Source organism: Diceros bicornis, unplaced genomic scaffold (genome assembly GCF_020826845.1).
Source record: "Diceros bicornis minor isolate mBicDic1 unplaced genomic scaffold, mDicBic1.mat.cur scaffold_161_ctg1, whole genome shotgun sequence".
Classification (NCBI taxonomy): domain Eukaryota; kingdom Metazoa; phylum Chordata; class Mammalia; order Perissodactyla; family Rhinocerotidae; genus Diceros; species Diceros bicornis.
Window position 1 is genome coordinate 709,841 of NW_026691067.1, and position 14,025 is coordinate 723,865.

General features: G+C 38.3%; 1 protein-coding gene and 1 long non-coding RNA gene across 2 annotated transcripts; both read left to right on the top strand.

The window, feature by feature from the left end:
* The first annotated feature begins 1,000 nt into the window (after positions 1-1,000).
* LOC131402584 (uncharacterized) lies at positions 1,001-6,902 on the top strand. The gene is made up of 4 exons (XR_009218798.1): positions 1,001-1,056; positions 1,140-1,247; positions 5,360-5,404; positions 6,851-6,902. It is a non-coding gene; the product is annotated as an uncharacterized LOC131402584 (long non-coding RNA).
* Positions 6,903-6,948: 46 nt separating this feature from the next.
* LOC131402589 (5'-3' exoribonuclease 2-like) lies at positions 6,949-13,669 on the top strand. Its single transcript, XM_058537254.1, has 4 exons — positions 6,949-6,982; positions 9,400-9,518; positions 11,827-11,962; positions 13,476-13,669. The coding sequence occupies exons 1-4, from the start codon at positions 6,962-6,964 to the stop codon at positions 13,599-13,601; spliced, it is 402 nt and encodes a 133-aa protein (XP_058393237.1). The 5' UTR covers positions 6,949-6,961; the 3' UTR covers positions 13,602-13,669.
* Positions 13,670-14,025: the final 356 nt, after the last annotated feature.

A 14,025-nucleotide genomic window follows, 5' to 3' on the forward strand; every position in this document is an offset into this window, starting at 1 on the left:
CTGGTTGGCTATCCGTCAGAGATTGGCAAACTCCAGCCCTCTAGATTTGGCCTGTGAGCTAAGAATGGTTTTTACTTTTTTTTTTATTTTTTACTTTTAAAGGAAGATTAGCCGTGAACTAACATCTGTGCCAGTCTTCCTCTATGTTATATGTGGGTTGCCGCCACAGCACGGCTGACTAGTGGTGTAGGTCTACGCCTAGGATCCGAACCTGCAAACCCTGGCCGCTAAAGCGGAGCATGCCAAACTTAAGCACTATGCAGGGGGCCGGCCCTGGTTTTTATATTTTTAAAAGGTTGTAAAAATGAAATAAAACATGAAAGAATATGCAACTGAGACCCTGTGTGTCCCGCACAGGCTAAAATATATATATTTACTATCTGGCCCTTTGCAAAAAACATTTGCCGATCCCTGGTTTAGGTATGATTGGGATTATGGGTAATTTTTAATTTTAAAATGGTTTGGTGAGTTCTTTTTTTATTTAGTACTTGTAATATTAAAATGGATCTTGCTTTAAAAAAAGCTATAATGTTCGTTTGGCTGGAAACAAATTACAGGGTTTAGAGTAGACTTGTTTAATCTTTACTCCTTTTGTTGCAGCATGATGAACTTGCAGATAGTCTTCCTTGTGCAGAAGGAGAGTTTATCTTCCTTCGTCTTGATGTTCTTCGTGAGGTATGTAGCAATAATCATTGGAATCAGCCCTCTAAAGCAGAGTGGCATTTCATAGCTTTAATGGCAGCATTCCTTTTTGGTTGTAGTATTTGGAAAGAGAGCTCACCATGGCCAGCCTACCGCTCACATTTGATGTCGAGAGGAGCACTGATGACTGGGTCTTCATGTGCTTCATGTGCTTTGTGGGAAATGACTTCCTTCCTCACCTGCCGTCGTTAGAGATTCGGTATGTGTGTTTGTGTGGGTTTTTAAACTACTGTTGTAGCCTTCTTGCTTACAGTGCGTACTGGTCCTAATACATAATGTTTGTTTCCTGGTGGCACGGAAGGTGCAATTGACCATTTGGTTAACATATACAAAAATGTGGTTCACAAAACTGGGGTGAATTCATTCTTGAATAATTTCAAAACAGAAGTATTTGCTTTTATAAGAAGATTATTTTACATGTATTTTATCACTTACAGGGTTACCTTACAGAAAGTGGTTATGTCAATCTGCAAAGAGTACAGATGATCATGTTAGCAGTTGGTGAAGTTGAGGATAGCATTTTTAAAAAGAGAAAGGATGATGAGGTAAAGTGTTTCTATTGCAGTAGCTAAATTGCTCCTGTCTCTAATATGCTGTGATGATCCTGTGATTGTACTTTTAACCTCTTTGAATGCATTGTTATATTATTATAGTGTATCAAACGCCAGTGTAATCATGAGTGGCCAGTGCTTTGATTATTTTATAAAGGCTGTGATGCTTGCTGTGTGGAACTGTGTATTGCACACTGTGTGAATTGCACTGTAATTTTTTTCTCTCTTCATAATCCTGATTAAGATAAAAATCCAAACACGTGTCTGATCAACGGGATGTGAAATGAGGGTTCCAAGACTGGGAGAATGCTGGGGATGAACTAGTGGATGCCATGTTTTATAGGAAATGTTGATGCTCTGGAAGTCAGGTGAAGACCTAGAAACTCTGTACTCTGGTAGTGGAGTGTAGGGGCCTCTGGGTTAGATAGCATCAGTCTAGGCAGAGGGTTGCAGCTCTGAGTAAGCAATTAAACATAAAAGAAAGAAATAAAATAATAAAGCACTTGAAAATTGATGACATATGATGGAGTGAGTGCTTAGCTGAGAAGTCCAGTCTGGCTTGGACAGTTGGGAGTGTGGTTGGGCCGTTCATGAGACAGCAAGCAGTGGGGGTAGAGCAGGTTGGGGTGAGGACAAGGTAGAAATTGAGGTTCATTTTGGAGATACAGAGTTGGAGGGGTCAAAGGACACCTGAGAGGAGAAAAGTCCGTGAAGCAGTTAGATGGATATGTGTAAAGCTCAGGGCAGAAGTCTTTTGGAAGGAGATTTGAGAACATTAGCAGAATACTTCACGTCATGAGTGTGAAGTTGAAATCCCTGGAGCTTTGTATGGAGTTCAAGTGCCTCCAACAGAAACCTTAAGAAGCGTAGATGTTAAGGAGTAAGGGGAGTCAGTTCTAGAGAGGTGGGAGGAAATCCCTGAAGAGATGAGAAGCCACTGGTGCTGCCGGAGGCGTCAGAGTGAGATAGGCCCCTAGTCCATGGCCAGGGGTTCAGAGGTCCTGAAGAGTTAGTGGGGTGGAGGGGCAGTAGCCTGGAGGCAGAGTAGGTTGCAGGGTGATTGTGCAAGAGTGGCAAGGGAGGCAAGCAGTGGGTAAAATGAGCAGATAGTAGCTTTTTAGAAAGAGAGTGAAGGAAATCCTTTTAGAAACTGATTTTATAAAAAGTCATATGGCTATTTTGAGCAAATAGCAACATAATCATATTGCTACATTGCTTCATTATCTCCTAACAGATTAAAACATGTCATTGCATCTGACAAGATTTTATATTTTCTTCAGCTTTGTATGCTATAGCTAGTGATCTCTTTTTTAGAACCTTGGGTACCATTTTATATACCAGTGTGAGTAGACTGTAAGTGTTCTTTTTAAAGCCTTTGGTACTTGGTAATGTTCTGTGATGGCAAGAATTTTTCACATGTAAAATTTAAATAGCATAACTGACTTTGTCTAGGATATCAAATGTCTATCAGGACAGCCATTTTTAACTAAGCCTTCAACAATTATGGTGGCTCCACCTGACCTGCTGCCATTTATGCTTAAGAAAAAGCTACACAGACGGTGTAGTACTTGGTGTAAAAGCCTCACGTTAGAACAGTCCTTTTATGTGGTTTTAGGTTACTCTGTACTATTAAGTATTGGTGATATTTGCCATTAGAGTGGGATGTATGGGATTTGATAGATACCAGAGTGCTTCAGATTTGAGTAATAAAGTTTCCAGCTGGCCTGGCAGAGAGGGCATTTTAAAGCTTTGGATCGTTTTTGGTATCCCTGACATCATATGATGTTTGTCAGCATAGTTGGACATCGGTGAAATTTATGAACCCTCAGAAATTCAATATGATAGTATCTAGGTGTGTGTATTTTCCCAGGAAGTGTGTCTCCGGCTTTTGACAGACTTCCAAAGAAGTTCATAGCACACAAAAATTAAAGATCAGTAAAGTCCAACCAGGTATACCTATTTTGCTTATGTGTAACTACCACCCTTAGAAATAGGTATTTAACTGACCAGCAGAATACATGGTAAAAGAGGAATACATCAATATTTATTATTAAAATTGAGCAGTTAGGTCAGAAATATGATGCTTTTTATTTTATGAGCTTTGATGTTTGCCTTTTGTCTTGCAAATCTTCTTCATTTATTCAGCATATATTTATTAAGTGTTTACCGTGTGCCAAATAGTATTCTGAGTGTTACTGCTACAACAAAAAACTAAAGAAAAAAAGCAGACAAAAATTCTTGACCTCATGGAGCTGATATTCTTCCGTGGGAGATGGACAATAAACACAAAAACTAAGTAAAGTGTGTAATGTGTTAGAGAGTGATAAGTGCTGTGAAGAAAAAAGCAGATGAGGAAATATCTGGGAAGGTGGACATGAGGACATTGCAGTTCTAGAAAAGATGACTAGAGAAGGCCTCACTGACAGATGACTTTGAAGGATATGAGGGAGTAATCATGCAGGTGTTTGCAGGAAGAGCATTTCAGACAGAAGGAACAGCCAGTGCAAAGGCTCTAGGGCAGGAGCTTACCCAGGATGTTCAGGGAACAGCAAGGAGCCAGTGTGACAGGCAGAGAGGAAGCAAAGGGAAAGTAGTAGGGGTAGGAGAGGAGGTCAGAAAGATGGTGGAGGGCCAGATCTGGTAGGACCCTATAGGTCGTTATAAGAACTTGAGCTTTCACTCTGCATCAGTGGAGGGTTTTGAGTATAAAAGTGACAAGATCTGACACATATTATAAAAGGATCACTCTAGCTGCCCTGTTGAGGCTAACTGTATGGAGGCAAAGATAGAAACAGTGAGCCCAATTAGGCTCTTTTGCGATAATCCAAGGGAGCCAACATGGTGGCAGTGGAGATTGATAAGAGGTAATTGGATTCTGAACATGTTTTGAAGGTAAAACTAGTGGATTTGGCTGGTGAATTAAATGCTAGGGGTGAGAGAAGGAAAGCTATTAAGAATGACTCCAAAGCATTTTGTCTGAGCAATTGAAAAATGGTCTGAGCTGCTGTGATAAAGAAGACTGGGAGGCACAGAGCTAGGGGTGGGGATGCCATTTGGGGCATGTGAAGTTTGTACACCCAAGTGGAGATGTTGAGTGGGGAGAGGTCCTGACTGGGGAGTCATCAGCACGTAGATGGTGTTTAAAGCCGTGAGACTAGATGATCACTCCCATGAGAGTGAGAGGTCCAAGTACTGGGTGAAGAGGAACGCCAATGTTAAGGTGTTGGGAAGTTGAGGAGTGAAGGCATTCAGCAAGAGTGAAAGAGGAGAACCAGGTGAGTGTAGCGTCCTGGAAGCCAAGTGAAGAGCACGGATCAAGAAGGAAGAGTCACGGTCAGATACGGACTGAAAACTGAGTAATGGATTTCACAGTCTGTGGGTCATTGGTGACCTAGATGAGTTTAAAGATGGGGCAAAAGCTTGATTAAAGGAATTGGTGGTGTTGCTGTCTGAGGAGGTTTTAAGGTGGTCAGTCACCATGTGTCCAGCATTCAGCCCCTCTCCTGGCAGAAAGCACAAAGTTCAGATCTCAATAGGGTGTTATATTGCAGGTGGCAGTACTGACTTGGAAGTGATGGAAGTGCAGCTGCTGGTAGAATGACAGTCAGTACAGGACCTGCTGGCCGCTGTTTCAGTCCACAGCAGCAGCCCTGGCCACCGTAGCTGTCGTCTCAGTGCCTTGATGCTCACAGAAACTTGGGCGTGGGAGGAATGCTTTCTGGGCTAAAGGAGGCCTTTGAGTGGCCCAGAGTAAGTGGGGAGTTGCTTATTTGTATCTTGTCCGTATTGGTGGGCTACTTGCTCCAGGGTAAAACAGAGGGTCTTTGTTATGACTCTTGCATTCTTTCCTGAAATGATATCAAAAACTATCTGAAAAAAATTAAGAGGAATAATTAAAGTGTATCTAAACTCAATTTAGAATGCTCTCTGTCTATCTAAAGTTCTGATAAGCAACACTTTGAACATATAGTCCATTGCCTAGTTTAATTAGTTACGTTTCTGGGGTCTTCCTTTAAAACTTTGTCTCCCAAATCATTCCTGGTAATGTTTAACTCTTACATTTTTGTGTAATTATTTGACAGAATATGTGGATTTTATACTTTTAGGACAGTTTTAGAAGACGACAGAAAGAAAAGAGAAAGAGAATGAAGGTGAGTTTTAATTAATTTCATCAGATTGGCAATAACATACATTTACAATTTGGGAGGAAGATAGCTTTTTATTCCTTATCCAGTAGTTTGTTAGGGACATAATGTCTACCCAGCTGCCTCTTACCTGGAGAAAGAATGCTGGTGTCAGTTTTAAAGAAGTCCTTTCTAAGCTCTAGAGTCTGAGGGGATACACTTGATGGGCCAGAGGGGCCGGGTAGCACTTAGCTATTTGAATTTTTTACGGTAATTGGGTATTGTTTTTGTAATAAAAATAGTTAGGTCTTTGTATCTTCTTGAAAGTTACTACACTCTGTCTATATCCTTGTCAGGTTACTCTTCCTAGAACACAACACTCGAAACTTTGTTGTTTCTCTGCTCAGAAATTACCAGTGACTCCTTAGTTCCCGCAGAATCCAGTTCTGTCTTAGTCTGGCGTGCAGAGCATACTATGATCTGGTCAAGTTCTCACCCTGCTTTCCCCAGTTGTCTTCTAAATATACCAGGTCCCTCCTGACTCAGAGCATTGCCTTTGTTTGGTCCCTCTCAATGGGTTTCTGACTTCACGGCTCCCTCCCATCTTACGTTTTCCACGAGGCCTCCCTATTGCTTCCGCTTGTAATCCAGGTTGAGCAGTCCTTCCTTTTAACTCGAGTGCTTCTCGCTTGTGATATTTGTTTTCTTAGTTAATTGCATAACACTTTATAGTCACTTAACTTCTTAAGTTTTTGTTTTTCTTGTCTTCCTTACTGGATTTTAAACAAATGGAGTTTGGGGACTACCTTTTATTATTATATTTTATTAGAATCGAGCAATTTCAGGAACCTATAAGGGAGAAAAGTAGAGTTGTTTATTGTTGCAGGTGGGTTCAGAACCACTTAGATAGGGAAGGGCGTGTCTGATGTCTACCTCATATATTATTATTTTCTTTCAGTCAGTGTCTGTTTAAAAAATATCTTTTATCAGTCAGCCGTGACTGTCACCTACTGTAGCTATAATCATAGCTCTGACTAATTGGAAACAAAGAGTTAAATTCCATCAAGGTGAAGGATAAATAGAAGTTGTATTTCCTAAGTATAAATCAAACTCTTGGCTTATTTTTTTACCTTAATAGTTATCTTTATTTGCCTAAAATTGTGTCTTGAATGCGTTTTGAAATTGTAAGTGAACATAAGGGAATAACCTAATGAGATTTGAATAGCTTCTATGTATCAGAAAAGTGTATTATATGTACTTTTATAGCAGAGTTATTAAATATTACAGACTATTGTTTACAGGGTAAGTTACCATCAAATCAAACTGTAGACAACCCTGTAATGTTAACGGAAATCCATTTCGTCTTTAAAGAGCTTACAGCAGGGACTCTTTTCCATTGCCTTCATTTCTTCCTGTCATCTAACTGTGTTGTGATTTAATTTTAATTTCTACATTCCTTTCCATTTATGTTAGAGAGATCAACCAGCTTTCACTCCTGGTGGAATATTAACCCCTCATGCCTCGGGTTCAAGAAATTCACCAGGTTCTCAAGTAGCCAATAATCCGAGACAAGCAGCCTATGAAATGAGGATGCAGAATAATTCTGTAAGTAACTTATTTTTATGTAGCATTGAAGAGTGGTGACTTTCAGATGCCTCTTACAGTTGTGTGTGAATTTTATCACTTAGCCTGGAGTTGTTTTGTTTTATAGTTTTTCTCAATTTCTTTTGCCTTGAGATATCTTTAACTCTGTTAAATCCTTATTAATATGAAAATATCTAAATGATGTGAAAGAAAAGAACATACATGTAAGTGTGGATAGCTAAGTGGCTGCAGTGTTTCTCTAATGCAGTCGGGCCACAGTGCTTCCTGCTTCCCCAAAGGTAGTGGGTGGTGATGGTGCTAGAAGCATGACAGGACATCCAAATATCTCATAGCTAGAGCAAGAGAAGACGGTGGTTTTGCTGCCGTATTTCCCCTTTCCTCCCAGGGGTCAGTTATGGGCATTTTGCAGGATAGTATTCCTCAGTTTGTCAAATACAGGTACTCCTCACTGCCTAAACTCTCACTCTCCAACTCAGACGTGGAATATATCTGAATACATATTTTAAGGTAGCTCTCATTATCCAAAATTTTTTTAGAGCTCTTTTTTTTGTTGCTGGGAAAGATTTGCCCTGAGCTAACATCTGTTGCCAGTCTTCCTCTTTTTTTCCCCCTCCTCAAAGCCCTAGTACGTAGTTGTATATTCTTGTTATAAGTCCTTCTAGTTCTATGTGAGCCGCCACCTCAGCATGGCTACTGTCAGACAAGTGGTGTGGTTCTGCGTCCAGGAACCGAACCTGGGCTGCCAAAGCGGAGTGCGCCAAACTTTTTTGTGAGGGAGATCAGCCCTGAGCTAACATCCATGCTAATCCTCCTCTTTTTGCTGAGGAAGACCAGCTCTGAGCTAACATCTATTGCCAATCCTCCTCCTTTTTTTTTCCCCCCCAAAGCCCCGGTAGATAGTTGTATGTCATAGTTGCACATCCTTCTAGTGGCTATATGTGGAACGCAGCCTCAGCACGGTCGGACAAGCGGTGCGTCAGTGCGCGCCTGGGATCCGAACCCGGGCCGCTAGTAGCAGAGCGCACGCACTTAACCGCTAAGCCACGGGGCCAGCCCTGAGCGCGCTGACCTTTAACCACTAGGCCACAGGGCTGGCCCCTGTTTTCTTTTTTCTTTTCTTTTTTTTTTTGATAGTATTAGCCATACAGTATCATGAATAAAATTGATATTATACATTTATTAAAGGAAAGTGTTGTGAGCTCTATGTGAAATATGGTTTTGCTTTGTTGTAACTTTTCTTGGCCTTTGGTGTGAACTACCTTCATGCTGAGGTTTTAGTTACAGTATCATTAAAATAGGCTCCTGAGTTCTCGATTTAAAAATAATTTACTTGAAATATCTAATACACTGTGAATAACAGAAGAAAAACTTTACCATGAAAACATTTTCTGCCACTTAGGTTTTTGGTCATTTAACATTAAAGTTGCAGAACATTTTAATTTTTGTGTGTGTGTGTGTGTGAGAAAGATTGGCTCTGAGCTAACGTCTGTTGTCAATCTTTCTCTTTTTGCTGAGGAAGTAAGTTTGGCCCTAAGCTAACATCCATGCCATCCTCCTCTATTTTGTATGTAGGATGCCACCACAGCATGACTTGCTGAGTGATGTGTAGCTGTGCGCCCGGGATCTGAACCTGTGAACCCCGGGCCGCTGAAGTGGAGTGTGTGAACTTAACCACTATGCCACCAAGCTGCCCCTAATTTTTTAGTTAAATATTAAAATACTTTAGGGTGCTACTATGTTCATTGAGTTAGGTACAAAGGGAAGATAATGGTAAATTTAAAGTGGTATCCAAGTCTTTGAAATAATAATAAAAGCTGCATTTTTCTAAGATGACTAATAGATTTTATTTGTACAATGAATTTTAAAACAACATGTATAAAATAGTTTAACAGATATCTGGCGGAGTCTCATTAAACTGTTGCTTTCTGGAATGGTTGTACTAGGTTGAACCACTTACATCTAACTTTATTCTCACCAGCATTGAGTATTTTATGTATTAATTTATATACATATATATATATTTTTCCCCTTGCAGCTTTGTTAGTTAATTGGTGGAAAGTGATCACAAATTCATAACACCAGGGAACCACCAAAGGAAAAAAATGTTCAAGTCCTATAATTAAAAAAAAAATCTATGAAATTAAGTTTTTCTTATTTGTTCTGAAGCAGTTTTTACCTTAATGTTCAGATTCTTTTGAGTTTAAGCGTAGGAGGCTTGGTACTATATTATTCTATTTTGGAGAGGTAGAGTAGGCCAAGATCAGTCTTTATACTTTCTAAATATATTTACCATATCTATTTAATAGCTTAAAAAAAATGTATTACTGTGGAGCATGGTGGTAACAGTAGTTGGATGTAACTTCTTATGTGAAATGAATAATTAAATCCTTCCTCTGTAATGTCATAATTGTCTACAGAGTCCTTCAGTATCTCCTAATACGAGTTTCACTTCTGATGGCTCCTCGTCTCCGATAGGAGAAATTAAGCGAAAAGCAGAAGACAGTGACAGTGAACCTGAACCAGAGGATAACGTCAGGTGAAGCCATATTTTGGCAGCACTTTGTTAGCAAATTGCTGAAATAGATGCCGTCTAATTAATGCTATTTAGCTTAGAGCAGCAGTGCCTTCAGATGCTTGCCTGTGATCTTTTTATCCTCCAGTAATTAATGTGGAGGGTTAGGGTAGTCAGTAAATTCCAGTGAGATGTGTAAGCTATAGCTGTTAAACCTAAGTATCTAGATTAGTATGCATGCTGGTTTTCGTCCTCCAAGCCACTTTTCCCTCTGAGACCAGGCACTAGATCGGCTAGACATGAAGTGTTTAGCTCTATGTGATCTGAATGTTACTGTTATGAGATTAAATTTTCAAGCTGCTTAACCCAGAAAGTTCAGTTACATTTGGTTACTTGATATAGTTTGTTTTAATCATCTCAATTGAAAAGTTTCTTCTTTAAAATGAAATATGCAAAAGGCTTTCGGTTAAGAGATAAATGTATTTTTAAAAACCACGAACTTGCATATGCACCAACTATATTTCATGACAGAGAAGATTCTCATTAGCTATATACTTAAAATTTATATAGGAAAATTTATATAGGAAAATTGGATTCTTTAATTTATACAGAAGTTTGAGATCATTATATAATAAGATTTAACAGCTTCTTGTGTGATTAAATCTGGATTTGAACCCTGGGCTCAAGTGCAAAGGGCCAACAACCTCAATAATTGTAACTCATTTAGAATTTTGCAAAATGATTTATTTGAAAGTTAAACATTAGTGGTTCACAGCTCATGCTTCTTTTATAGGACGTGGATGATGTGTTTGTATTTATGATTAGAAACTTCAGAAGTGTGATGTCTGGTTCTGTATTTTCCCAACATCTTTTGATGACAGATTCAGAGATCTGTGGTGACTTGTGATTGAGCATCTACCTGATCTGAGTTTTTATCCTCTGCTTCTGCAACTCTTGGAGTATATTTTTTGTTTTACCATGTAGCCATCATGATCAATATCAGCTTAATAGTTAACTTGATTTTTTTTAGTACTTTATTGTTTAATTTTGGTGCTGAAGATAATCAAAGTAGAATTGCTTCTATCAAGAAATGCTTGGAGTTCTTAGCATTTATTTCATTAGTAGTTTCTGTAAAATAGTGATATTCAACATTATGGATAGAAGATATTTCTCCTAATTGATGTTCTGTAAATCTTTTGCATGGGGGCAAAGTTAAAATTGGTATGGTGTAAGGGCCGGCACGGTGGCACAGCAGTTAAGTGTGCGCACTCCGCTTCAGCGGCCTGGGGTTCGCAGGTTCAACCGCTTGTCAACCCATGCTGTGGCGGCATCCCCTATAAAGTAAAGGAAGATGGGCATGGATGTTAGCCTAGGGCCAATCTTCCACAGCAAAAAGGGGGAGGATTGGCATTGGATGTTAGCTCAGGGCTGATCGTCCTCAAAAAAAAAAGTAAATAAAAAAATTGATATGGTGTATTCTGAAACATGACTGCAATTAATTAGTAAGATCTGGCACATGGTAGAAAAGAGCCCTTAATGGAGAATCATCCTGATGTTCTTGATCATTCTTGATTTTTTTTTAGTATTCTTTGGCATCTTTAAATCTTTCAGAGATTGAGAAATGAGTACTTAAAAAAATAAAAAAATATACTTTGAGTGAAAATGTGGTTTTTCACATTGTATTTTCAGTGATTAATGAAAATTTAGTGAATTGATGACCTCCTTCTAGGTTTTACCAGAACGTGTGTGTGTGTGTCCATGTCCTTCACTTATGCCAACAATGCTTTGCTGAATGATGGAGAAGGCCCAAGGATAGGGAGAGTAGGTATATACATAATTTCTGCCTGGCTTCTAGATTATTCTTTTTTAAAAAAGTAATTTAGTTGACTTTCTTTGTGTAATTTAGATATACTTTAACAAACTGAGAAACTTGAACTATATAAAATATCTTCAGTATTTGCATCTTAAAATGTAGTTTTAGAATTGTTCTACAATCAAAAAAACATGTAAAACAGTATGAAAATCTGAGCAAACAAGTGTTGTGTATCTACTTTAATAAATGGTTATTCTCTTTTTTTTTTTACTGTAGTTTTGTAATGATCTTTGTAGAATCAGTGTTTGAGTTTTTAACGTTTAACTATCTTTAAGTTGATAATAAATCCTGTGAAAGTGGACTTTTTAGAAATAATTAAATGAAGCTATGTTAATATTACTGTTTAACTCGTTTACATTTTACCTGGCTATTAAGTATAAATTGATTTGGATGATAAATTGGTAGCTAGTTACTGAAAGTGTATTAATTCAACATGAACTGGCTTTGCCTGATTTTTAGGCTTTGGGAAGCTGGGTGGAAGCAGCGGTACTACAAGAACAAATTTGACGTTGATGCAGCTGATGACAAATTCCGTCGTAAAATTGTACAGTCTTACGTTGAAGGGCTCTGCTGGGTTCTTCGATATTATTACCAGGTACAAAATGAATATTCTCCTCTAAATGTCTAGTTAATCATTTTAAGAAAATAGTTATTTCTATAATAGTGTGTGTTGTTGAGCTATATTCTGAAATTGAACCCAGAATCATATTTTCAAGCTTCCTATAAAGAAATTCATTACTTTAAATAAGATTTGTTTGTAAAGCCTTTGAAGCTCCTTAGGTGTTAATATATAAACGAAGCTAATTTTTGTTATGCTAAAGAATTTCAGCGTTAAATACTGTGGTTGAGAGTACTTGGTCTTTAAAATTATTCAAGTTTATTGTTTTGTTTAATTGGAATAAAAAATAACAGAGTAACTAATACACAGTCGCTAAATGGCTGAACAAAGGACAAAAGCCTGGAAAATAACTGGTAAGAATTTGAAAGGAATTTGAATGCTCCCATTTCCTCCATATAGTGTAGTGATGTTACATGAAGTGCATTCTCATTGGAGTAATCTGTATCTGACTTAAAGCTTTTGATAAATGAGATGTCAGATTGGTGAGAGATTAGGCGGAAATATAGGGGATTGTAGCACTGATAATACCTGGTTTCGTGCTTGGGGAGTGAAGCAAATTTGATGTGACTTGGGAATAGGTGAAGTTTGTTGGAAAGTAGAAAGTAATTTAATACACTAAGTATCAATTGTAAAATATTCTCATTTCGTGTTTTACTCCGACCCTCAACATTTTTCTCCCCAAAGCTCCCAGTACCTAGTTGTATATCCTAGTTGTAAATCCTTCTGGTTCTTGTATGTGGGACACCGCCTCAGCATGGCTTGATGAGCGATGAGTAGGTCCGAGCCCAGGATTCAAACCGGCGAACCCTGGGCCGCTGAAGTGGAACGTGTGAACTTGACTGCTGTGCCACTGGGCCGGCTCTGACCCTAAGGATTTTAATTCACTAGGCGCAGAGTCAAAACTCATTTCAGGAAGGCTTCTCTTTTCTTTGAGTATAACTTACTGTTTTTTCTTTTTGATTGGTTTACTTAAATATTTTTAAAGTAAAGAGAATGTTGTCACATGAAAATATAATAGGGAATTGTAAAATGAAACTTTTGGCTCTTTTACTCTCAGTCACTCTTCTAGTGATGTCCCTTACCCACCTGTACACTCAGTGAGTGTCAGCTGCAGTTGTTCTTCATTTTATGGGATGATAGCAGCTCTCGAGTTGGAAGGAAATGTCACCAAACACATTTTAAGGATAAAAATCTTCACCAAATTGTGTTTGTTAGTATAAAGTTTGGTATTAACTACTGATTATTAAAGATGCTTTGCAGTATTTTGTAAATCAAGGAGCCGTCGATACGAAGTAAAAGTTTAGATTTAATCCAAACATCTTTTAGGACTCATGGAAAAAAAATAATATATGGCATGTATACCAAAAGTCATATGTTTTATCAATAGAATATTATAGGTTGATAGTTTAATTTTTTTGTCTTTACCGTGTCCATCATTAACATAGATTTGTTTTTGTTGTTGTTTTCTGTTTGTTTTTACTGATTTTAGGGCTGTGCTTCCTGGAAGTGGTATTATCCATTTCATTATGCACCATTTGCTTCAGACTTTGAAGGTATTGCAGACATGCCTTCTGATTTTGAGAAGGGTACTAAACCGGTAAGCTTGAGTATTTAGAGCCATAACATTTGTAGAATTTTGGCTTAGATAAAAATTGTGTCTTATCTTAAACTTTTTTTCTTTCTTGCAGTTTACACCACTGGAACAACTTATGGGAGTTTTTCCAGCTGCAAGTGGTAACTTCCTACCTCCATCGTGGCGGAAGCTCATGAGTGATCCTGTGAGTGTCTTAGTTTTTGAGTGTGTTGATAACTGGATTTTTGTCGTACATTTTGCTAGCACTAGTCACAATTGCTTTTGCATCTTATAGTTACAATAGTGAAGTCCAGAAACAAAGTAAAAGTATTTGGATTCTTCTGTATATTTTTTACTACTTTTTTTTTCCCTGCTTTCCTTGGCCATCAGTACCCTACCCAGTAAATAAAATTGATATGTGTTTGGGAGAAATTCTTATAACAGTCATTTTGTTCTCAGCATACCT

Bases quoted from the DNA above. Each gene is read 5' to 3' on its own strand.
- LOC131402589 (XM_058537254.1), top strand. From the start codon at position 6,962: ATGAGGATGCAGAATAATTCT. The intron at 6,983-9,399 runs GTAAGTAACTTA...AATTGTCTACAG, and splicing joins TGAGGATGCAGAATAATTCT to AGTCCTTCAGTATCTCCTAA. The intron at 11,963-13,475 runs GTACAAAATGAA...TACTGATTTTAG, and splicing joins TTCTTCGATATTATTACCAG to GGCTGTGCTTCCTGGAAGTG.